The following is a 27,153-nucleotide window of genomic DNA, read 5'->3' as shown; positions in this document are numbered from 1 at the left end:
TATATGTCTAACAGTCATTATCAATTTAAAAATGCCCACTGATATAGAATTATCAATAAATCCGAATGAATGTCAACGGTAGACATTTTGTACTTTCGGTTTCTACAACCATAATAATAAATATATGAATAAAATATCTATAACTTAATTTAGGTGGAATGATATTGGAATAAACTAAGTCCACAATTCCCAGCATTAAATTACTCTTAGGTAAGACCGAAGTACCGTATCAATTCTGTGTAGTTCAAGGTCCTTATCCGAAGACGGACGGAAAGGGTCGAAAAGTTGCAGTTGCCATGATAAATTAATTTATATTTACTTCCTGTTTGGTACGGTCTATAAGGAGTTAAACAGCTAGATTATTCTGCCCTTACTTTGTAATTTTAATTTATGTATTTTTTTATAATCATAACCATATTACAATTATGATTTGGCGTTAAATATTGTTTAAAAAAGGACGTCTTAAGTTTGGATGTTGAAAAGATATATATTGTTTATTTTGGAACAATTCCAACATTAATCAATGTATGTCCTAAGATATGTTACATTGGATTTCCAAATTCTTTGAGCACATGAAAATTTGATTTTGTAAGGTAAGCTTTTGTATTAGTTATTAAATTCAGAATAATAATAAATAACATTTCATTTCTAGTTATTTATTTGCACAACGGCATTTCATATGCCTTTGACTATTAACATATACTAAATATGGTCATGCCATACAATTAACATAAATATTACACAAATAAATATACATTTATACGTTGAATATAATAATACATCAAAATTTGGCCTAGATCTACGCTTTAAGCTTAAGGATTTTTCTATAAATGTTTGCTAATAGCTTCAATCCATACAGTGACAGAAATTGTGATATATTTTCGACTCAATTTATCCACATTTTATCCACGCTTATTTTGGTATTAATAAAAGAATAGAAAATGTATGATAACTTATATTCGTTTCTAATGAAAGTGATTTATATTTTGGACGGTTTGAAAATGAAAGGTTCTACTAGTTTTTGAACCTGGATGTGTTTGATACAGTATTTAATAACCGTTTAAACTTATAAATGATTTATTATATAATTATAAACTAAACGATTTTGAAATGAAGTCTTGCCAAGTATAAACAAAATTTGAACTGCTTGGCGAAGGTTATAATTTTGGCATACGGCCATTGTTTAATATAACATTTAATATTGCATATTTTCTTTGATTTAAATGAAAATTATTATAACATTACGGAAACGTTAAAGGACCTCCATATAGTGCGTTCATTTTGTGTTAGTCGATTGATTTTTGTTCGATTTGTGAATAAAATAATTTGATTTATATTATAGAATCTAACCAAATCTAATTAAAATCAGGCCATTTACACATCATGATCGCACTAAATTGAGACTCTTTAACGTTTCCATATACTATAGATTTGTAATATTCGAATTAAGTCATCAATACCTTAATTTATAAAAATTATTGCTTTATTTATAAGTAAGATATACCGCCGCCACCAAATATTTATAAGTTTGGTGAATGCACAGTCATTTACAAAATATACATTTTTTTCCTTAAGTCAAGTAATAGTTAATTAGCTTAGCAATTAATTTCTATTTAACACACATTTTTTCGCTTCACATGTTCATTTCTTCATAAAAGTTGAATACAGTTTATATTTTCCATGTATTTTTTGAATACTTTAAATAGCGTATGCCTTAAATTATTTGCTAGATTGCCAAAATTGTAAATGACTGAAAGAAAAATCGATGAACTGTTCGATATATGACGAGTTTATTTTGGTATGTCTTATCCTTCAAAATACAAAACGGTTTGGAAATAAGCCAATATCTTAATAGATTATAATACGTGAAAAGCAAATATATCTATATAGGCTAAAATATTGCTGATATCACCGATAATTATCTTTTTAAATAATGGCAGTGAATCATATGCAGTATTTTAAAGAATTAAGTGTATTCATAATGACCTTGTTATTGGTCTGAAGACTGTTGAATCCGTCATATACTGTCATATTAGCCTTAGGTCAAAGGCCGAAGGCTGATATGAGAGTCTAAAGCCCAATAACAAGGCCATTTTGAAAAACACTTAATTATTGACAATTTTATTATTTTACTACACATAATAAAAAATTATTAAGTAGTTAGGGAACAAATAATAACTAATGTAAAACTTTCAATGAAATAAAATCTATTGTTCATAAACACCATGATGAAGAGTACTAGTGTTACAAAGAAAATGTCATTTCTATGTGTATAGTATAGTATAATTATAACAGTTTAACAAGCAAGAATGTTGATAACAAAAATAAATAAAATCATTGATACATATAGTGTTTATATAATATTTTCAACTAAAATCAGCAACAATGTTTTCAACAACAGCTAACAGTTCCTTCTTAACACAGTAACGTCCCACTTTCAATTTAAAAAAAAATGGATCGGAAACCTACCTTGCAGCAATTCAAAATGGCGACTTTTTCAATGACATTAAAAAGTAGATTCATAATCAAGGGGCAGGACGTGAAGTGGTTGCACACTTGGTTCAAGCGAGCGAATTGGTTGCAAACTTGACAAAATGGCGAAAACGGCGTGATTTTTTTAAACGGGTGAACGAATTTTTGCCAGGCAAGTGGGTTTCTTTGTTATTTTGAAGTTCATTAGTATGCCTATTCCATAATGCAATATATATGCCACACTCGGTTAAAGGTTTCAGCATCCTAGATTCTGTTTTGACGAAGTTATTGAAGATATAAACTGATCATGTAGATATTTTGAAATTTGACATGTGACTGTTCTGGCCGGTTTTTCTCCTAATTTATTCAAATTTGTAAGTTTTGAACTGCATTTAACAATGTCAATGCTGTACAAACGGTTTAGTTCGCAAGTCCGAAGATAACGTTCAATACACAAAAATATCTTGTTCAAGCACATTTTGGTTGCAGACTTATACTTCAAGCATTTTTGGTTGCAAACTTTTGTGTCAATAATGTGGCATGCATATTTTTAGCGAGGAATAACTTATCATTTTTTTTAATAATTAGCAATATTAAGGCAATTATACCCGTTCATCTAATAAGAAATATATATACAAATTGCGCATGCGTGCAGATATATCCTAACAAAGGGTCCGGTCTTTCAAAATAGATATATACATGTAACACAATATGCTAATTTGAAGTTCAGTTGTGTTTATCTTCATTTTTTCTCCTCGATATACTCCTTTTCTTTTTACAAAGTCTTAGGACTTTTTTTATATCTTGGCATGACTAACTGTAAAGGAAAATAAGAAAAAATAGCAACAAACAGCTTTCATTATTGTTCTTTTTTGAGATTTGAAATAAATTTGATTATTCAGTAGATAAAAACTATATTAACATTGACACAAGGGCATTATTCACATGTTTCTTTAAATTGTTCCTTATAATTGACCAATCGAAAAATTGTCCAAATTCCCTCACTCGAACAATGACTTTAAGTAGTTTTGTCACGTATCAGTCAATGTAAATAACCAATCGTATATCATTTATATTTATATTATGATCTAATAATCAAAATCATCTTTAGAATACCAATTGACACATGATGTACATCAAATCCGAAATATTGTAAAGAAGCATGTACATCATTTTAACTTTTGGTTTGTAAAAATATTTTAAGTACATTTACATACTTTATGTCTAAAGCAACTGCTGAATATTACATACGAAACAAATTAACTTTTCTTGTGGTTTTGATAAACTTTGGAAATTTTGCCGAGTAACATCGTATGTGTGCATATGTCCTTATGTTTATGATGAAAATAATTCACTTACATACAACAGTACTCTCACATACGTATGTTTTGTATGTAGTTTTCATTTGCATTTTACATATGATGACAAATTTTAGAATTGAAGTATCAGTAAATATTTTCATATACATTTGTATGCTATTATTTTGTTTGCAGGCTTTTACTGATGATTATAGTATTGAACTGAGAACCATGTAATTTGAAACATAAAGTGCATAATTGTTGTAAAAGAAGAAAGTATAAATAACATTTATAACAAAAACAAGTAACAGAACATAAATGTCAATAATTGCCATTGAAAATAGGTTAATATATATAACCTTCTACATTCCTCTTGCAAAGTTCAAAAGCATAAGAATAAGTTTGCAACCCAAAATGCTTGAAGTATAAGTCTGCAACCAAAATGTGCTTGAACAAGATATTTTTGTGTACTGAACGTTATCTTCGGACTTGCGAACTAACCATTTGTACAGCATTGACAGAAACATATTTTGTTATTGTTAAATGCAGTTCAAAAGTTACATATTCGAATAAATTAGGAGAAAACCCGACCAGAACAGTCACATGTCAAATTTCAAAATATCTACATGATCAGTTTATATCTTCAATAACTTCGTCAAAACAGAATCTAGGATGCTGAAATCTTTAACCGAGTGTGGCATATATATTGCATTATGGAACAGACATACTAATGAACTTCAAAATAACAAAGAAACCCCTTGCCTGGCAAAAATTCGTTCACCCGTTTCAAAAAATCACGCCGTGTTCGCCATTTTGTCAAGTTTGCAACTAATTAGCTCGCTTGAACCAAGTGTGCTACCACTTCAGGTCGTGCCCCTTGTTAACAATACGTAGCATTTTACCTCTAATTCCACTTAGGGCATTTCTATATATACTGTCAAAACATTTTTTAAAATCAATAAAAACACAATAAAGACGTTTATTTTCATGTAAATACTTCTGAACTAATGTGAACAAGATACACAAAGCATCAACTGTCGATTTTCCTTTTCTAAATCAGATATAATATTATTTTCATTACAATAAGTCATAATCCTTTTATTCAAAATTGATATAAATAATTTCGAGCGTGATTCTCCTGTCATTATTTACATAATTTTTATCGCCTTTTTATGTAACGGAACAATGACGCCTTCAGTCCACATATCAGGAAATGTGATAGATAGATATATAATCAATATGAAAGGCGCCTTTCAAACGCACCTATTACGTAAGCCGCCTAATGGTGTCATGTAAAATTAAAAAAAAAATATTGGAAAGGCGCTATAATACAAAACGGAAGGTGTCAAAATGCAAAACAAAAGGTGTAATTACGCGAAACAAAAGTTGTAGTAATGCGAATAAAGTCGTAATAATTCAAAAAGGCCTTAATATGCGGAATAAATAGCGAAAACAAAAACGAAAATAAAGGCGTTAATACTCGAATTACATCGTTATTACGAGAAGCATTTACGACAGCAGGACCGGAAAGTTTAAATCGGCAAAAAGGGCTATATTCTCATAAAGTGTATATGTACCAGCAATCGCATCTTCGCGGCCTTTTCCGTCAAACTTTTATTATGAATAATAATATCTGTCATATTTTGCGGTTCGCAAGCCTCGTTACCGCCCAATGGGCGGGTCACCTCGGGACGGATATTCCGATCCGAACCGCAAACATATGTCAGATATTTTTTCTTGCATATTCTACCATATTCCATTATATTTTAAATTTTTTATCTTTATTTTCAATGAAAATTTATATCATTACAACCGTAACTACTTTCATTCATCAGCGTATGAATTACAAAATCATTCATAACGGTAAAATGACGTCATCTTTATCGTGCCATTGCACAGCACGCGACTCATCTGGAACCCCCCATGCCAGATGAAATTTCCGGCATGGGTAAAACTAACGGAAACGCCAGTCTGATATGCAAGAATAATCGTCGACGTGTTTCGATTAATGTATAAGAAGCAACCACGTTGAAAACGTGAACGAAAAATGAACAAGAAGCTTAAAAGCGCATACTCCCGCACTGGCTTCATCTTTAATGAAAAAAAAATGTGAACGCATAATTATTAACTTTAATGTCATGTTTTGCCGATACATACAGTTCTGAACAAGTATCTTTTATATATCTTTCTATATTTTTAAAAATCTATTTTTCTTTATCTTAGGGCATGCAAATTTTAACCACGGCATATAATGTCGTATATAATTATATAAAAATACTAATGAAATTATTGTTGATTTTTTTCAAGCTAAAAATGACATGTAGTTTGTAGGTTCCAAATGGGAAATACATGTTGTAAGACTGCAGTTGGACTAAAGGCAGAATGCTGTGTAAATACACATGGAACAGGTAATGTGAGCTAGAATGCCACTTCTTTCGGATTGATAACAAATATAAATAAGTCTATTTAATATTGATTTTATTGTGAGAAACTTGTTATCATATTCTAAAACGATACGGTTTTATCAAGAGTTTGTTATAAATTGGTTTAACTGCAACAAAACTTAACTCTCCGAAAGAAGATACATTTTTACATAGCAAAAAGCATTCAATACATTAAACCTTGTTTAGTGTACTTAAATAATATATTTATGTAAAAACCCAACATACTTTCAGATCCGTCTGCCATAGGACGAAGGCTTCATTCACAGTCTTCACAAACAGAGAATCTGACCGAAGAAGAATATAGAAGGTAAATATTTCTGCTTTGAATGATTCTACAATTGAAAACCAGTATAGACAATTTGCTTATCCAATATATGTTAAGTTTGATATCAACTTTTATTTTCGTTGTTCGTCCATTAGAACAAACAGATACATGATATATGACAATGTAAAGAATATAATATACGATAATGACAAGCAAGGTTTTACGCACGCGTTAAATGGCTGCGAAGTAATGGACAGCTCTGAAATGCATACCTTTAGAAGAGCCGAATAAAATGCAACCTAGACGTCTGTCTAGTTGTTGAAATTAATTGGGAAGCGTTACGACACGAAAATTCCATTACATCAACACTAGTAGTACTCGTGTTTAACTGCTGACACGCCCATAATGGTTTAATGCCTTAGACATTAATTAATTATATCCCGATTAAATGATATATAATAAGCAAATGGCCAACAATAAAACATCAAATTTGAGCATAAACTTAGAACATGTATATAAGATATTAAATGCATCAGACTCGTTAACCAAATCTAATAACAAAGGCCGGTTGAACAGGGTGATGCTCCCCGAACAGGTTTTTGGACAGATAGAAACTACTCCCTATTGATTCTCAGTGTTACAATGAACAAAGAGCAATAACTCTAATATTAGACAAGGCAGAGTTACGTTTTAAGTGAGATCTATTTACATACAAAGTTAGAGTTATGTCCTAGACAAAGTTAAAAGTGTAAAAATAGGCAAAGGGCAATATCTCCAGCTGGACTGATGGATGGACATCCGGACGGACGGACAAAACTTCGACTATATGCTCATAAAAAGCATTGACTATACCACAGAGGACTAAAGTTCATAAAAAGTACGCATGTGTCCTCGCTTTACTACACAAAAGAGGGCTAAAGTTTTTGAAGCCAAAACTATGTCAGAACAGCACTATCCAAGTCATCTCAAGATATATACATTTCAATTTCTTCAAAACGAACTTGTTTCTTAGTTTCTAAAGATAAACAGATGGAAAAATTGAAAAAAATCAGCTGTTTTGCAACAGTTCTTACAACGATGCGTTTCCAAAATGAAACACAGTTCACCTTTTGGAAGAGACAACGTGTTTATCTTCTGCATGATTTCATTCAAGCCTGGGTCCGTGATATCAAATCACGATAAACTACAGTTGCACACTCCGTTATTTGTATACGGACATAAGAAAACAATCTTTGGCAACAAAGCGAGAAATTTAAAATTGGTCTTGAAGTGATATATGAGAATGTACATTTTTTAAACGACTCGCAAAATAAATCGTGTAATTCCGCAGTACGGTTTTTTAATTCAACACCGGTTTGAAGTATTGATGCATTATGGCGAGTTTTTGTTTTTTGTGCATCTAAACGGCACCGGAATAAGTAATAGAAAGAGCATCGAATACGAAGCTATCTGATTTGAACGAGGGGGTGTAGCCCCCGAGTATTGATCAGATTGCCGAGTGTTTTGATGTTTTTTCTCTTTTGTATCATAGTCAAACATAAAAAACACGTTCCCTGTTGTCACAATATGAATGGTTATGCTCTGGAGTGCGGACAACTAATACCTGCACTCCAGTTAACATATGTATACGATTTAACACTGAAACATTTTCAACAGAAAGGTCCCTAAACTATGATACAAATAGTCGATTAACACCGCTCAGACCGGTATAATTTTGATTCTAAATAGATAAAACAAGGGAGAACACTTACGCTTTTGTCAAGCGAAGACTATAGTGTAATTTGCGGCTCGGTTTACTTTTGCAATAGGATCCATTGCTGATTATAGTCTTCATAAAGTACTATTGACCATAACAAAGTTAAAAAATAATAATTCTTCAAATTAAAATATACACGGTATCAGAAAATATTAGAAAATATGCGTATACATTCAAAGTTTATATCGAATATCCAGGCGTCCTAGTTCCAATTTAATATAGACCTTTTACGACGCGGTCCGTTGCTATGAAAAATCGACCGGAAGTAGTATTTCCCCGCACATGCGCAATCTGCGTAGGGTAAAAAGCATAGTCTAACATAGAAATATAGAAGAAGATCATAGACTATTCCGAGTTAGTTTAAGGTAAAAGGTAGAAAAGTTTATAAAATGGCTTTAAACAAAATTAAAAAGATTCCTTTATAGCTTTGTTGCCAAGATTGCCATAAAAAGGCATGGAAAAGGAAATTGTTTAAGAATTCCCCTTACGGTGTCACGGACCTGACATTGAGATTCTTTTTAAGAAAATGTGGAATTATTTCTTTTATTCAAATGAGAGTCAACTAAATTGTTGTTGAAATGGTTCATAAAAAAGATAAAAGAAATTTTATAATTTTTATCCTTTATTTGACTGTGATGCAAAACAGATAATTTGAAAGTCACATAAATATATTTTAAATAGTTTTTTTTTTCAAAATTATTAAGGAAAGTGAAATAACACTAATTTTATCCGGTTCCTCGTGACACATGTTAATGTTTTTTAATGCAAGTCACACTAATTGTCACTTCACAAATCAATAAACATTGATGAGATCGGTATATATAAAAGTTACTTAAATTACGTTTTTATTTGTTTGGGTCGTCAGACCAAACAAATAATGGTAGCGAAATTTCAGACTCTAATGCTGTTAATTGCAAATGCCGAAAGTAGTCCGCTTTTTTGAAGCGGTTACTTCCCTTTTTATGTAACACTAATGCCGAACAATTCAGGGAAGATCACTGCGTAAATATGGTGAGATGACTGGCGGATTAATTTTCAAGCAAAATAATTCCCGAATGGTCGAAGATTTCTAATATTGTTTTTTTCTTTATAGATATACATGCTTATAGTAAGCGCCATGATTATTTACACAAGTGTTAAACAACAGTTAGCGTCGTTACAAACCCTAATTTAGAATAATATGGTTTTCTTCAGGCCATTAAGATATAAATTCACAGTGACCGATGGGTTTGCGCGCTCGCCTATGAAGCGAGAGGTCTGGAGTTCAAATCCCAGTTAAGGCAACTCATTTCTTTTTCAAATTGTTTAAGTCAAAAACAAATAGGGTTGAATATCAGTGTTGTAATTAGTCTTATAGTCAATCTACTACAATTAAAACGCTGGAAAGCATTGGTGGCACTATACAAAAACAAATTGTTTTATAATCTCACAACCTTCACCTTTCTGACATTCTGAGACCCAAACAAATTCAGCGCATTCTGTGCTTTGATTCATAATTGTACGTGATTAACTATGTCGTGGTTCTAAAACGTCCCGGTTGAATGATATTTATACAATATTTAGCTGGAAACAAACAACCACGGTCGCGTGTCAATCTTTTTGACACTTACCGCCTGGCCAATCCAAAGGAAGTGTACAATATACATTGTGTAATATTATGTAATACAATAGTAATAAAATTTAATCTTTTAAACCCTGATGTTTAAATTCAAATTACGGATGAAAAAGTCGTCTAATGATACCTTAAACAGACGTCTTTTGTATGCGCCTTTTGACCATTGGATTATAAGTCCTGCACTTTTATTATATCTGTTATAAATATCAATTGACGTTTTAAGTACTTACCGCTTTAAGTCATCCCAAAATACATGTTTTCTGGTTGATATAACATGGAACCACGACTATTAAAGCCTTTAAGTATCATACACTGTTGTCAATTTTATTTATTTTGTTGCATGCGCGAGATGCAACATTGGTTGCTATGGAAGAATCGTATTGTAAAAAGGTCTATACATTTTGTAATAACTTTGTCTCGATTGTGGCTTGCAGAATTGGAACCGATGCAAATTTATTCGAGGGTAGATATGATACGGGAGAACATACTGCCATTTTCAAAGACAAGAATTGCAGGCTCATTTTGTGTAAACCAGTTGATGACTTTATTCAAACCAAAGATATGAGAATAAAAGACGGTGAGCCCAATTTGTGTTGCAAAATTTTAAACAGTAATAATATCATATTTTTATATATATTTTTTTCGAAATGTAAAGATATATTATATTGAGGACAAATAAAAGATAAATACATTCCTTCCCCTGTCTCTCATAGATTAGCATTTTCCAAACAATCATCCGCGAAAATAATATCTAAATAGAAGAACAACTCTATATATGACATAGTTAAATGTCGTACACATTTCTTTAAATATTGCTTAAGTGAATTATATTCTGATATATTTTTAATTATGTATCGTCTATGTAATCATATTGGGTTGAAATTATCAGCAAAACAAAACGCTTTCTCTATGGTATTTACTACCGCCCACCTAACACTTCTACTCTACAACACTCCTTAATCGAAGAATCCATTAACCTTGCTGTTGAATCCGGTATACCAAACATCAAAATCAAGGGATACTTCAACATGAACATGCCTAATTCTACTGCCTCTAGAAAATTAATCTCTTTTACTCAACTTATTTCAGAGCAAACTCACTTTACTGGAAGCTCCAGCTCACTATTCGATATTATTCATACATCGAATCCTTTATTCATATACACTGTTGGTGAGCCTGTCCTATTTTTGGCCTGAAAAATTTCAATAAACCAAATTCTCACACTTATACAATACATATATTGCTGTTTGACAAATTTGAGAACTTGCAGCTCCAACAAATTGGCACCATATAAAGATCAAAGCATAGATATATACGCGCACAAAATCACAGAAGCCATAATAGATATATCAAAAATATGTATTCCTATCAGAAACGTAACCATAAGACCAAATGACCCACCCTGGTTTCCTCATTATTTGAAAACACTTATCAGAGAAAGACGTAGACATTACAAAAAAAAGCCAAACGCACCAACACAGAACGCGATTGGTTGCGATTTAGGACACTTCGCACCAATATTATTTCAAATATAAACATTTCAAAAGCAAATCATGTTCATATACAAAAGTCTTGCAAATAATCTTAAGACAACACAGCAAAACTCAAAATCATGGTGGTCATGTCTGAAATCATTTATAAAACCTTGTTCTTCTTCCTCTATTCCTCCTCTGCAAAATGGTGATATTTTAGCTGAAGACGAAAAGACAAAAGCAGACATACTGAAAGACTATTTTATTGACCAAACACATTTGAATGAACCAAAGCAAACTTCTGCAATTTTCCACCAAAATGAACTTTGTACATCAAATATGGAATCATATTCTATAACACCCGATGAAATTTCACTTGTCCTAAAACACCTATCATTAGGTAAAGCAGCAAGTCCAGATGGTAAAAACAACAGAATTCTTGCAGAGTTGTATAATGAGCTTTCTACTCCTTTGATAGCTGATTTGTCTGATGAATCTCTACGTTCTTTGATATTTCCCATATGTTGGAAAGAAGCGTTTGTCTTGCCTATATTTAAATCTGGTGATCGATCTATTCCTGGAAACTATCGCCCTATAACTTTTCTTTCTACAATTGGTAAGTAAGTAATGTAAGTAAAGTTTATTTATGTAACATAGGCCTCCGGCCTAAAATACAACATAATACAACAAACATGAAATAGCAATGGTAAAGTATAATGAGATGATCATAGATATAAATAGTATGTTGTAATATAAACATTGGTAGACATTATATCAATTTTGTTTTATAGATATATAAAGATATTAAGAGAATTTCGTAGATCATTTGTAGAATACACTATATAATTACCTTTATAATGTTTTATGTATGTATTTTTTAAGTACTGAATTGGCGGCTATATTTAAGTGCATGATCAAGAAAACGTGCGATACTCTTATATAATGTCACATCTGCGTTTCTTAGAACAGATATAAATTTTTCACGTGAAGGATTTTCACCAGTATATCTGGTAGAATGTTTTTACGTATAGAATTAAAGTGAATACAAATCAAGAGAATGTGATAATCGTCGTCTAAGCCCGTAAAACAGAGAGGACATATCCTTTGATCAATTGGTATATTATTGAAGAATCCAGTGTTATAACCCAAGGGCAGTAAACCGCCTCTTAATTTTACAATGAGCGACCTGTAATATGAATTTTCAATTTGGCCTAGGTACGATTCTCTTATAAAGTCAATTTTAATGTTTTTATAAAACAACAGTCTGCTAGATGAATCAAGAGCCTCCCGCCATGTTTGAACATCAATATCGCGCAATCTTTGAGATAATTCACGACAGAACAAGTCAATATTTCCTACTCTCTGGTTAATCCATACATGACCAAATCCATTCATGTAAAGAAAACGCCTAATTTGAAATGCCCAGCAATCAATGTTATTTTCTGCCCACCGGTATTGGATTTTATAGCATTTCATTCATTTTTAGAATCCTAAACCAGTATTTGATTGCTTTAAGACATCTGTTACAATATAGTGAAAATCCGCCCAACTCTCCATATACATACTTATTAGGAGTAGACCAGTTTAGTTTCAATGCATATTTACAAAACTTGTTATGTACGATGTCAATATCTTTAGCTTCATAAGAAAACCAAATTTCAGAGCCATATGTCAATATAGGCTGTATTTTTGAGTAAAAAATTTTGAACAATAGAGATACAGGAAGTTGTCCGAATCTGTATTTATTAGTTTTAAGTGAAAAAATAGCTTTATTTGCTTGTTCAGATAATGTTTTTTGACACATATACCATGATAATTTAGACGAAAACACTATTCCTAAATATTTATAGTAAACGTTACTTGAATATTTTCTACGCCATAGAACCATTTTTCATAAGCACGCCGGTAACCACCATTCCTAAAGACAATGACCTTTGTTTTATCAAGATTAATTTTTAGATTCCAATAATCACAGTACGACTTTAACCGATTAATCATTCTCTGAAGCTCTATTTTTGTTTTGGCAATTAGAACTAAATCGTCGGCGTAAAGTAAAGTGAATATTTGTTTAAGTTCCAATGAGACACCATGGCAACCATCGCTAACATAATTATTTAGGCCATTTAAGAATAGAGAAAATAGTAATGGAGATAACGTACACCCCTGCCTGACACCAAACGGGCATTCAAAACTTTCTGTTAGTCCAGATGGGGATTTAACTCTTGCTTTAATATCATAATATAACGATTTGATCATTTTTAAAAACTTTATACTAACATTATTTGAGCATAGTTTATTGTATAGAGCCTGTCTATTAATTCGGTCAAATGCTTTTTCAACATCAACGAATAAAGTATAAAAACGGCCTTGAGGTTTTTGTAGATACTTAGTTATAAAAGTGCACAGGCAAAATATATTATCTATAGTGTTATAACCACTCCTAAACCCACCTTGTTCTTCACCTAATACAGAGTTTGCATCACACCATTTCTCAAGCCTTCTATTTAAAATAGATGTAAATATTTTACTCAGTACAGGTAGTAAGCTGATTCCACGATATTTACTTGGATCGTTTTGGTTACCCTTTTTAAGTACAGGTGTGATAAGTGAGATTGACCAATTGTTGGGAAATTCACCATTATCGTATAGCTTATTATATAACAAACATAAAATCGGGATAAGTCTGTCAGAGGCTGCTTTAATAAACTCAGCTGTAATGCCATCAATACCAGCTGATTTGCCTAATTTGAGTTGACCTATTGCCCAGCTGACCTCAGAGGGAGAGATTGCGGAATCAAGAATATCATTAAATATTACACTGTTGTTTGTGATATCATCAAACTCACCGTTAACAACTGGATTAAATAAACTATGAAAATAATCATTCCAATCCTCAGTTGTTATATTAACCCGATTGTGTTTGTCTTTAAATAATTCCAAAAATATTTTGGGTTATTACAATTGGCAGCAGCGACAAGTTTTGATCGTTCATTAGCTTCATATCTTATTTACACTTACGACATGTTTCTCGATATTCGGATTTAGCTAATTTGTAGTTGTTTAAAGCGTTATCAGCGCATGATCTACGAAATTCTCTTAACCTCTGAAGAACATTGGTACGAAGTCGTTTACCAGTAGAATTATACCATTTTTGACATTTCTGATTTGTATTAAGATTATTTACACCATTTTTTCTGTTTATGTTTGATCCAGCATTGTAAAAGCAATCTGTTAGTCTCTGTATAGCTAGATGTATATCATTATTATCTAAAGCAGTATTAAAATAGTCATACATTGAGTCAAGACCTATAATTAACTTTTCAATGTATTGTTGTTTATTATTTTCATCCCATTTCAGTTTAGTATATAGATTTTCAGATACATTACTAAATACTTGATCAAAAAGATTATCTTCTAATTGTGATGAGCTCTTAATTTTAATGTAAACAGACATGTGTATGGATTTAATTCGGTTTTCAACATCAAAATCTAAGACATAATCAGATAATGACATATCAGACAAAATATAATCAATAGGACTAGGAGAATAATCAGTATAACATGTACAACAACCTTTGCCAGCATCGTTACCGATTCTGCCATTACATATACGAAGCCCAGTAGCAATACAAAGCTGAAGCAATTTTTGGCCATAATTATTTATAGATTTACCATCAGAATAAGCTCTAGGTGGCGGAATAGTATCTTCAATATAAAAAGTATCACTTAACAATGGAAATCCACCATCCATAGCAATATAATCTGGGTTTGTGGATGTATATGCATTAAAGTCACCTAAAACAAAAATGGAATGACCCGGATAGTTACTTTTGAAAAAAGCAAGCTCGTTTTCGATTATATCAAACAATGCCTCATTCGAATGTATGGACGAATTTTCTGGAGAAATATAAACAAAACCTAATAGCATATTATGAAAAATATTAACTTTAGATCTAACAAGTAGCCATAAAATATTGTGACTAGAGGATCTAAGTTGTCTAATTTCTGCATACTGAAATATAATATTTTTACAGAAACAGATATTCCACCTGAATTTCGTTTTGCATTTTTACTTAGTGGTCTAATAACATCAAAACATGTATACCCAGTTAATGAAAACTAACCATAATTCTTAGCCCAAGTTTCGACAAAACCAATAATGCTAAATGACTAAATATTAGCAACAAAATCTGTTAAATCACAAATATCGTTTCTTCCAGTCAATTTTGATGATAAACCAGAAATATTACACACACCTAATTTCATAGCATGAAAATTTACGTCAAAATCAGAATTTGTAACATCATGTCCAATATTCAAATGTGGCAGTTTATTATTCAGACCTTGGCCACTGCTCTATTCCTCGGGAACAATATCATCCTTGTCAAAGTCAAAAATATAAGTTACACCGTCCACAATCAGCTTATCATATCTAATAAACGATCGTTTGTTCTGCTTCTTGAAGATGTCGATATACGGATTAAGTTTGGACCTGATTTTCCTAGTATGCGTTGTAAAGTCTTCAGATACTCGAATATCGTCATAATCTGATTGATCGCTGCTGCTTGCTTTGTACCTTAGGACTTGGCGGTATTTTTGTAGAATAAGATCTTTATCTTTGAATTTGTTAAAGTTAACAATTATAGGAGAGGTTACTTTTTTTGTCAAGCGACGTGCACGTTCAAGCTCAATAGTGGTTTCGTCAATCTCAAGATTATTCGATATGTAATTTCTTATTTTAGCTTCATACTCATCCCATGATTCATGGCTTTCTTGTCGAAACCCAAAGAAAAGTAAATTTCTCGACGACTTTGAGCTTCTAGGTGTTCACACCGTTCATTTGCATTATCGACTTTTGTCTCCATGGATGCAATTTTAGCATTTAAATCTGATACTGTATTTGTTAAAATTTGATTTTCTTCTTGCAATTTTGCATTTGATGCCTTTAGCGAATTAAGATCTTTTCTAAAATCGTAAAATTTTACATTTAAACCTTTAACATGTCGATGTGTCTCAATGATTACTTGCTGAAGATTTAAAGTACTAATATCCTCACTTTAAGTATGAGCTTCAATATGTGCATCCATATTAGCATTAGTTTTTGAAATAATTGTTTTCAAACACACCTTCAACTACCTCCACTCCACCAACCTTCGAACATCTTTGCAGTCAGGCTTCATACCTGGTGACTAAACAACAATCAAACTTATCTGTACAATTTTTTTTTACTGAAGCAATTGACGCCTTTAGGAAGTTCGTGCTGTATTCTGTGATGTTAGTAAAGTATTCGACAGGGTGTGTCATAAAGGCCTATTCTCTAAACTTAAATGTATGGGCATCAATGGAAACTTGCTTTCATGGTTCAAATCCTATCTCCATTGCCGCAAGCTGGCGCATATTCTAAATGGAACACTGTTAAAGCAGGAGTACCTCAAGGATCTATCTTGGGACCTCTTTTGTTCTTAACGTATGATAACGACATTGTTATCGATATAAAAGCTAATATTCGTCTATTTGCTGGTGACACGAGTCTATATCTAATTGTAGATGATCCTACCTCTTCTGCTACCACTTTTAACTCCGATCTCTCTACTATCTCCGACTCGGCCAAAACCTGGTTGTTAAAGTTCAACCCGAAAAAAAAACAGAATCTCATATCTTGACTCGAAAAAAAGGCAAACAAGTCCATCCACCCTTTAAGATGAATAGGGAGACTATTCAAGAAGTTACTCATCATAATCATCTTGGTGTATTTTTTCTCTTCTGATCTCAGATGGAATATTCATCAAAACTATATAATGAGAAATCCTACAAGCCTATCAATGTAATGCGAAAGTTGAAATTTATCCTTCATCGTCATTCACTGGAAATTTTTTGATATGTCTTTCATTCGTTCTCTTTTAGAATACGGTGTTGTTAACTTTGATAACTGTACATCTCAAGAAAAGGCAACAATCGAAAAGCTTCAGTATGAGGCAGCTCGTATTGTAACAGATGCAACCAAACTTGAGTCAATTGCCCAACAAAAATCTTGCCCCTCCTTATCTTTCTGAAATGCTTCAAGACAATCATATAGCCTACACAATCAAACCTATCACAGAGCTCATAGAGCTCGAACCACGCTATATTATAATTCCTTCTTGCCATCCACGACTCGAGCCTTTAATTCAAAGTGACGTTCGCAGCTCTCCAACATTATTGTCATTTATAGTTATTATTGTATATCTTCTAACATTCAAAAGCCACCGAAATATTTTTATTATGGCAAAAGAAAACTCCAGATTTTCCACACACGTCTGAGGACCAACTGTAGCATTTTGGCTGAAGACTTTTTTTCTAAGAATATCATACTTTCGCCTCTTTGCGTCTGTGGACAAAGGGAAACAACTCGTCATTTTTTCTCGACTGTCCTCTTTATAAAAACATAGGACCTCAGTTGATAAACTGTATAAGCACATACTGTCATGTTTCACTAAAAACCATCCTGTTTGGTAACACGACGCTTAAAGACTCAGATAATAAGAAAAAATTTCTTGCAGTTCATAAATATATTGAAAAATCGGGTCGCTTTGACTCTTCAACAATTTTCAACTATCATTAAGGGTTGAATCACAGGTCACTTTTGTCTGTTGTTTTTCCCTTTCTATCTCTTCTTCTATCTGAACTTATGAAACTATTATCATTATTAGTCTTATTTTGCTTTTCTTTAAATAATTGATTTATATTTATGTATTCATTTTCGATGCAAGTTGTAACACATCAGCCTTCTTAGTCAACAAACGACAATTTATTTCGCCTTATTAAGCACATATATTTATTGTACATTGGGAAAAGACTTCAAATTGATAAGCATTAGGTTGCTTCCAGTCTAATCCTTTTCTAGTTTTGGTTGTAAATTTCATGTATGTAAATATGCTAATGTATGAATAAAATATGTTTGAATTAATCATATTGATTATGATGTCTAGTTTTTGGTGACTTATAGGTCCACTGGGTCGGATGTTTTCCATGTTTCTAAACTATTGTATAGTGATAATAAATGGCGTATGTCACTATAACAAAAATACTTACTTATCTACGTACTAAGTTACATACTTACTTACTTTCTTACTTTCTTACTTACTTGCTCACTACTCATTTACTCACTTACTAAGAGGAAATGTGTTTGTTTTGCAAGTAATTAAGATATATTCGGTTCATAAACATTCAGATATAGTACTGCTACTATGAGCATTATATTTTATATTTTTACTGTGCAATTACCAAAATATGATTTCATTGTCCACTGAAAAGCATGTAGCCTGATAATCTCTACTCTCTACTTAAATCTAGTTATATTATAAGACTGAAATGACTAAGCTTGTACAATACTTTGCAGAACTTGAAAGCAGTGGATACTCGTGTGAGTTACCTTGACTTCTTTTGATCATTTTAGCATTTAACATAAAAATATAATTCAAATTATTATAATTTATAGTCATTGTAATTTTCTAAGAAAAGTTGTCTAACGAAATGATGTAAATAATGAAACAGTACATATTTAACTGAAATAAGTCATTTTGCAATCTGCTATACTAAATAATCATATCCTGCTATGCTATTAAATCATATCTGGTTAGCGTGTCTTATTCCTGTTTATACGTGTGATCATTTGACAAAGTTCATGAATATCAGGCACTACCGGTGTCAAAAAAAGAATTTTAAGTAAAGCGAATGGGGCGTCCGTGGCCGAGTGGTTAAGGTCGTTGATTTCAAACCACTTGCCCCTCATCGCTAAGGGTTCAATTCCCGACAGGGACTTTGAATTCTTTCATGTGAGGAAGCTATCCAGCTAGCTTACGGAACGTCGGTGGTTCTACTCAGGTGCCCGTTCGTGCCTGAAATAATGCACGGAAGGGCACCTAAGATCTTCCTCCATCAGTAAAGCTGGAACGTCGCGATATGACCTATACTGTGTCGATGTGACGAAAAAGTTAAAACCCAAAACATTCATCTGATTACAGGCAATTCTCTATAGACAAAACGTTAAAGAAAAAATTTGAAAAAATACTATGGTACTTCTCAATGCCCTTCAATTTAGGAAACTTTGACGCATAAAATTATATAAGAATGTTATGTTAGTATCATATTATTGTTTAACATTATAAAGATAGGCAATACAGGAGTTATATTGATTGTAAATTATGTTTCACATATATGCAGATAAGAGTTCATATCTTTTGATTTAAGCTGGCACTAAAGCTACACTTCCAGAATCAAACAATGACGGAAATAACAGCGATGGGTTAGATCGATCAACGATATTATCAAAGGACGAATACCCGCCAAACTTAAATGATGATGGTGGTGGTCATTTCTATATTTATTCACATGACGCATCACATAAACCAGCGAGATCATGCCGAGATTATCGTTTGCCATATAATTCTGGTCTCACATGTGATGAAAATGATACTATATTGTCACATTTCTCTTACCTGAAGTCAGAACTTGATGTCGAATATCTGTTAGACTACTTTATACAAGAAGATGTTTTTACTGAAGCTCAGGAGGAGAAGATCCGTATCATAAAATACAGGCAAGATCGAGCTGATTTGTTCTTACGGACGCTTCTAAAGTCTAGAAAAACGTCAGCTTACAGTACTTTCTTATCATCACTCTGCCAAATAGGATTGAAACACATTTGTGACGCCCTAAGTTCGGGAATTCAGAGGCCTTTATTTATACCAGGTATCCCAGTTTAAAAGATATAAAACGGCACGTATATCAAAACGTAGCTGTTTTTTACAAATTGATTAGATTGTGCGCATATACGAGTATCTATTCGAATTCATATGATCAAAAAGGGCCACGAAAACATTTACATGTTCAGGCAAAGAGTAACTAATTTGCCGAAAGTATATTGATTTAAGTAACAAATATAACAGCACAACAGAAAAAAACAAAAAGCCGAAAAAAAGGGTTCTGACACAAAATTAAAAAAAAACGTTTATTTTCTCAAAGAAATATCAAAATTATTGTAGTTTTCGTAGTTGTATGCGTACTTTTAGTCTAAGGTGTTTGAATATCAAATTTATCATATACTTGTATGTTTTGACAGATGAAATAACATCAACAGAGGTGGAAATTTTATTGAAACGACCGGAGGTGCTGGTTGATTACATCGATTGCCCTGAAAAGATTGCAGAGCATTTCCTCATACATAAAGAATTTACACTAAATGACTATGAAGAAATTCTTGATGAGGGTTCCAGGAAGTATCGGACGAAAGTGTTACTTGCAAAAGTTGTAGAAGGTCATAAAAGGCGAAGATTTCATTTATTTAACTACGCTCTCTTAATGGAAGGATATAACGTTTTAGAAGATATTCAACGTGTACAGGATGAGACAGGTTTGTCTTCGTTTGTTCTCGACGTCTTAATATTACTTATTGGATAAAATTAAATTAATCTTTTAATTGACATAAAGCAATTAAAATGATGTATTTGTATACATAATAGGCAAATCATGGTGTCAATTATAGATTATTAGATTATATAAAAATGTAGTGTACAATAATAGTTGATCTTTTCATGATTAAACGAATGTCAATATTCATTAGTTAACAAATGAGTTATGACTGTTCACAGAAAGAAAACATGCTGACGATGATTTAATTGTTACTAGACTTGGTGAAAGTGGCAGCACTGAAATAAACGTTTTAGGTATTTTATAATTTTTGTAACAAAATATTGTCCTTATATTGATTTCATAGTAGAACCTATTTTTGATATATGAGATCCACACAAGGAATCGAACTTCTTCATATATATATTTATTAAAAAAGATTTTCAAAATCGAGCAAATCCTGAAAACTGAACGGTTTTAAAAATGGAAAGTAGTAAAATGTTTTATTGATTTTAAGATTATTGACATTTGAAAACGTTTTTGTAATCATGTTAAGAAATAAGATTTATATATTGCATGATATGTTGATCAAATCGGATACAATGTTCACCTGAACTGGATAAAACTTTGCATTGACCAAATATAAGAAATTGTAATTTATTTAATAAGGTGTATTTACAGAGGAGGATGAAATGTCTTTTACGTTAGATTTCCCAAGAAAACGTAAGAAAGAAAAGCATATCAGGAGAAAAGCAAAAAGGTATGACGTAAAACACTATATAAACGAAGACCTTATACATGAAACAGAATGTTTGATTTCTGACATTGGCAAAGGCAGCATCATTATTCGAATAAAAGGCTGTAGAAAAGGTTCAATAAAGCGTTTACTCAACAGTGGTACGAAAGAAGGTATTTCAAAGTTATTGAGCACCATCTTTGCCAATCCGGTCCTAGCAAAGGCACTGAGAGACATATCAACACATATTAATGTCAAAGTAGAAATAAATGCACCACAGAAGACAGAATGTACAGGTAACTGTTAAATGGCAATTTTCGTTTTAAGTTCTTGTATTTCTTGTATCAGTAACAGACTTGTTTCGATATTGTTTTAAATGCGACTGTTTATGCAAAATTTAGAAATATGCTTCAATGGTTAATTTAAAATTTGGAAGATCAGATTATTAGTTAACCTTAATCTATGAATTGTTTAAACAAAATGTTAACAGTTATATTAATAACATTTCCTCTTTCTAAGGATGTCACGCCTGATGTGTATCGTGTACGTTGTCGCCTTTTTTCGTGATAACTTTTGGAGTTGTCAAACCTAACAAATAATGTTGGCGTAAATTTACAAGTTATTTCTGTTTTTAATTACAAAGCATCTTTGACATTTTAATTCATATGTCTTTATTGGAATTAGTACGCATCGATTTGTAATGTGAACACTGACAGCAAATGCACATTCTCGTACATAATTGGCGTGCATTTTCGTGTTTCCGCGCCGGGAGTAAATATAGAAACGATACCACGCTTTTGCTTTGTTATGAGTAATGTAAATTTATTTTAACACGATCATTTGCTTGCTACTAAAATTGTATTGTTCAATTTCTTTCTGCTTCGAATTAATTTCATGAAACAAACATGTTGAAAAATAAAACACCCCCAAAATTCTAATTTCAGTACTTGATTAATGTCAAAGTTAGAATATATCCTTATATATTGTTTTTCATTTTTATACAAAAAATAATTTGGACATTTGGAATCAGTCGGCAAGTTGTGGCTAAACTATACGAAAGAAAAATACATATTCTCTTTCACAATGTATTATGACTTGGACATTTTGCTAGAGAAGATCACTTATTTAAGATAATATTAATGATTTTCCTTAGTGTTTCTATTATATACAGGTTAAACTGCAGTCAAAAGCACTCTGAAGCAATCAAAAATAGCACGTTCTCGCATGATTTTATTTGTTGATTAAGTTTTCAATTCCGTTAATGTTATCTTATTGCTTTACATATATGTTGAAATGTATGTATTCTGTTTCTTTGATCATGAATCATATAACATTTAAAGTATATATTAATGCTAGTGTTATAGAACTAGATAATATAGTTATATCACATGTATTTAACGCCAGCATAGGTATTATATTACATTGATATTTGAATATTTTATCAAATCATTTAAATTATGTTTTGAATTATATGAGACTGTACATGTTTTTTCATCAGAAAAACATTAAAAATCAAATATCTGCCATTTTATTTGTTCAATTGTTGTTCCTTAACCTTCTCAGAAATGTTTACTGATATCTTGAAATTTGTATTTTTCACTACCAAATGCAGCTGGGTTAAAACGTGCATGTAGTAATTTATCAATTATTTTACCATGCATGCAAAAACCGTTGTAAGCATTCCTTTTCTCTTTTTCCCACTCCTCGCTTGCAAGTGGAGTATTTGCTATATATAATTTGCTATATGTAAAGAAACTCTCACTGTGACAATCATATTGAGGATCATTCCGGTTTCCAACAATTATAAGATATACCTAATTTAAAATAACCAAAGAAAATATGAAAAATTGGCAGACATGTGACGAATGTTACGTTAAATTATATTACCATCAAAGATGTTCGTTTATATTCAACTTAAAAAGTTTTCAAGTGTTTTTACGATTAGGACACTTGGGAACTATGCGTCGCTTTTCATGAAATGACACTGATGTGTCACAAGGAAAATACAACAAAATCACCGTATAAACACATCTGCGGGTGTTTCTAAAATTTTATGTCAATTTCAAATTTCTAAATCCATTCATATCCGAGGTTTATAACATTGGCTAAGGTCAGAGATCCTTTTTATTCTAAAAATCAAATGCAGCTGTGTAAAGCGTGCATGTAGTAATTTATCAATTATTTCACTTTACTTGCAATATACAGGGTAACTTTTGATGTCAAATATCCTTTATTCAGAGAATAAAATGATTTCAATCTGAGTATGACACTTTATTTTCATTTATAGATTTCGTGGTAGAATTCTCGGATCAAAGGTCAGATGAGATAAAAAAAACTTAAATTGTACGAACGATGTTTTTATTCAAGTTTGATAAAACTTATTTAGAGTCATTGTTCTGTGACTAAAGTTAACAATTAGACAACAAGATAAATGACACAAGTGAAAGAAAACAATTACATGTCACAAAAATTTCTCTTTTTTTTCTTGTTATATATTTGCTTTTACGACATTGGAAGATTAATTATATCAATCTGTTTTGTCCTGATTACCACGCTTTTGTATATGTTAGATGTGGCATCTACAATAATATACATCGGATGAATTGTTTTTCATCATTTTGTTTCTAAAGACAAAACTCCAGGTAAAAACGATGCAAAAACTGGTATAAATCACAATATTTACTTTTTGTATGATATTTTTAATTATGTTTTGTCAGTATATGATAGCCTTCAAAGAATCATCTTTTTGCATAAATTATGTTTCATTTTCAGAAACGGCAGTAGATCCAAAAGCTATTATTGTATCAAATTCAGAATTTCTTATAGAAGAGTTAGATGCCATTGGATTTATTAAAATGGATATCTTTACAACTAGAGAAGCAGAATTGATGTGGGAGGCTAGGAGTGTTTCTCGTACAGATTGCATGAAAGAAATGATTTCATTCCTGATAAAAAAGCCAGAATCCGGACAAAGAACATTCCTCAATGAGCTTAAGAAAAGAAAACCATTTATATGGAAATGCATTGGTCCAGTAGGTAAGCGCAACAATTTACTTGAGAGCAATATGTTTAAAAATACATGAATCATTAACTGAAGTCATAATATATGAGATGAACATACGTAAGTTCAAATCCATATCGAAAATATGAAAATATTGCCGTTTGTTTCATAGTATCTATTTTAACTGTGATCATTATAATTTGATTTATAGAATCAGCACCTTCATTTGATGATGATGTTTTAACGACGTGTTACGATCAATTTGTTGATGAAATGTCTCCATCATTAGTGTTTGACAAGTGCTATAAGAAAGGTCTTATTGGTAAAAGTGTGATCGGTATTAAATACCGCAGACAATTTGCACAATGGATAATGCAACAAATTCTCTTACAAGACTACACTAAACGAAACTTGTTTCTACAGGTTCTCATCGCAACTAATCAAATACCACAACATGTTCATATTCAAAATAAAGGTAAATCCTGATTTCTTCTTACATTACAGTAACAATCATAAATATTTTACTAAAATACGAGTAGTAAAATTGTCTACGTACAAATGTTGGATTTGCGGATGCAAATAATACAGTAATCATATTAACTTCATTATCACAAATATGAATAGTTTCTTAATGTACTTTATTTTTGTGTCTTACATACTTGAAAGTCCATGTAATAATGTTTAACTTTAATAAATACAGTTTCTTCACATAAAATTAGAGCAGTAGTACGACAAATGGGTATGTCAAGCCTTTATTAATTTATGTTTTAATTTCTAATTTATCAACAGAACCTAGGATTACAAGTCTCATTCCTGTAAATGTAACAGAGACAAAAGTTATTTTTGAGGGATTGTATTGCCGAACGACACCAAAACAAAAGACAGGTAAATATAATCCCATACCACAAACTTAGTGAATAGGGTAATCGGATTTGTATTCCAGAGGTCGCTGGTTTAATCCTCCGCCGAGTTAAAATTTCTCTTCGGACATTGCTTCTAATGATCATTTGTCTCTAGCCGCGGATTTGGGACAATTAGTCGGTCATCTGCGGACAAAATGGTTATTACTAGTCATTTACCTAGGAAAACAGGGTTGCATAGTTGTGTAAATAAAAAAAAGAATTCTTACGATTCTATACGTACTGTTTCGGACAGCATTGACATTTTACATATATTACACTCATAAATCTATTGCATATCATACGCTACATTAAAGAAAAATGCATGCATAAAAGTCATTATAGTGTCTTCAATTTGTCATTATTAAAAGAAGTTTGTTAAAAATAAAGTATTATCTACATTGTCAACAGTTATTGCACACCAAACTTCCTGCAACAAACTTCTGAGGGCGGTTGGGTATCGGTATATTATATTTTACTGTAAGTAATATTAAATGGTGTTATATACCTTTCTGTTCGTACACAATATGTAAGTCTACTGAAAACTTAATGGACTGACTCATACTTTGTTAGCAAGTAGTAAATATCAGAAATTAAAAAAAATATTTAGGTTCTAATCCACTGAACTGTGAAAGAGTTATGTGTTATTTAATACATGGAAATTACGCTTTATATATTTGAAATAATTTCCGGTCTGAAACTACTGAAATTAATTTCATAGATATATGGACTTGAAATTTCTATTGTGCATAAATATTTCCATTTCATTTGAAGTCACTGATTTAATGTGTGATGTTGAATACTCTTGTTGACATAAGATAGAAACACATTTCCCAGCACAATGTAATACTATTTTGTAAAAGCATATGCAGGGGATTCCAAAAAGGAATAGTTTGTCTTTGCACAAATGTGCCTCATACAAAATTCCGTATTCTTGTGTCAGAGGTCAATGTCACGCATATTGGTGAAAGGTCAGATAAAAATGTGTAAGGACCATAATGAATTCAGATATTCCAAATCTTATGATCACCATCATGTGACTGATCAGAAAACGCATAATCCGGGTATACAATGCCAACGTCATTAGAGATACAAAAAAGCAACACATCATGAGATTGTCCGGAGACAAAAAGAGAGATTTTAGATTAAGTATCATCAAAAGACGCAGTGTTAAGTGCTTGAAGAAGGTCAGTAGGCCAAGGTCACAGCTAGAAGTTGAAGGAAAATATTGTTGGCGGCATACATTTTGTGACGGGCGTTTTTTGTTTTTTGTTTTTTTTTGTTTTTTTTTTGTTATAATGGTTTCTGTTGTTATAAATAGGAATATAGTTTATAGTTGTGTTTGTTAATAATTATGTAGGTTATAGACAATACATCACGATACATATGTCAATGAAGACAGTAGTAACAAGGGTATAATACCTTCTATAAACTTAGATAAATGCACACAAATATTGTTACATGTATTTCTTACGTGTCTTCAAATTAAAATTTCATTTTTTTATTATTAAAATTTAGCATTATTTTTAACAAAATATGATTATCATTTTCTTTGAATATCATTTTCAGGTATGGGAAATAAAGCCGACGTTGATGTGAGCGATAAAGAAAGTGGCTACAGCTCCTTGTCTTTTAGAAATCGGTTAAAATCAACTTACGAAAGGATTGAAGAAACGGAAAGCGAGATACATGTAGACGAAAATGATTTACCAAGAGATGTTCCTTTTTAAGTGATAAAAATCAAACAAAACAATAACATTCTTGCATCGAAATAAGTCAGCTTCATAGAAACAATTTATATAAGATCA

At 31.7% G+C, this 27,153-nt stretch overlaps 1 protein-coding gene across 1 annotated transcript; it reads left to right on the top strand.

Moving 5' to 3' along the window:
* Positions 1-330: 330 nt before the first annotated feature.
* On the top strand, positions 331-27,153 carry LOC132726665 (uncharacterized). Its single transcript, XM_060712009.1, has 13 exons — positions 331-593; positions 6,095-6,178; positions 6,446-6,521; positions 10,285-10,427; positions 18,701-18,724; positions 19,552-20,052; positions 20,423-20,713; positions 20,952-21,026; positions 21,391-21,741; positions 24,218-24,481; positions 24,658-24,921; positions 25,236-25,331; positions 26,915-27,153. The coding sequence occupies exons 2-13, from the start codon at positions 6,109-6,111 to the stop codon at positions 27,073-27,075; spliced, it is 2,316 nt and encodes a 771-aa protein (XP_060567992.1). The 5' UTR covers positions 331-593; positions 6,095-6,108; the 3' UTR covers positions 27,076-27,153.

Source organism: Ruditapes philippinarum, unplaced genomic scaffold, assembly GCF_026571515.1.
Source record: "Ruditapes philippinarum isolate M1 unplaced genomic scaffold, ASM2657151v2 ctg7627_1_1_1_1, whole genome shotgun sequence".
NCBI classification, from domain to species: domain Eukaryota; kingdom Metazoa; phylum Mollusca; class Bivalvia; order Venerida; family Veneridae; genus Ruditapes; species Ruditapes philippinarum.
This window is presented reverse-complemented; position numbering and strand designations above follow the sequence as displayed.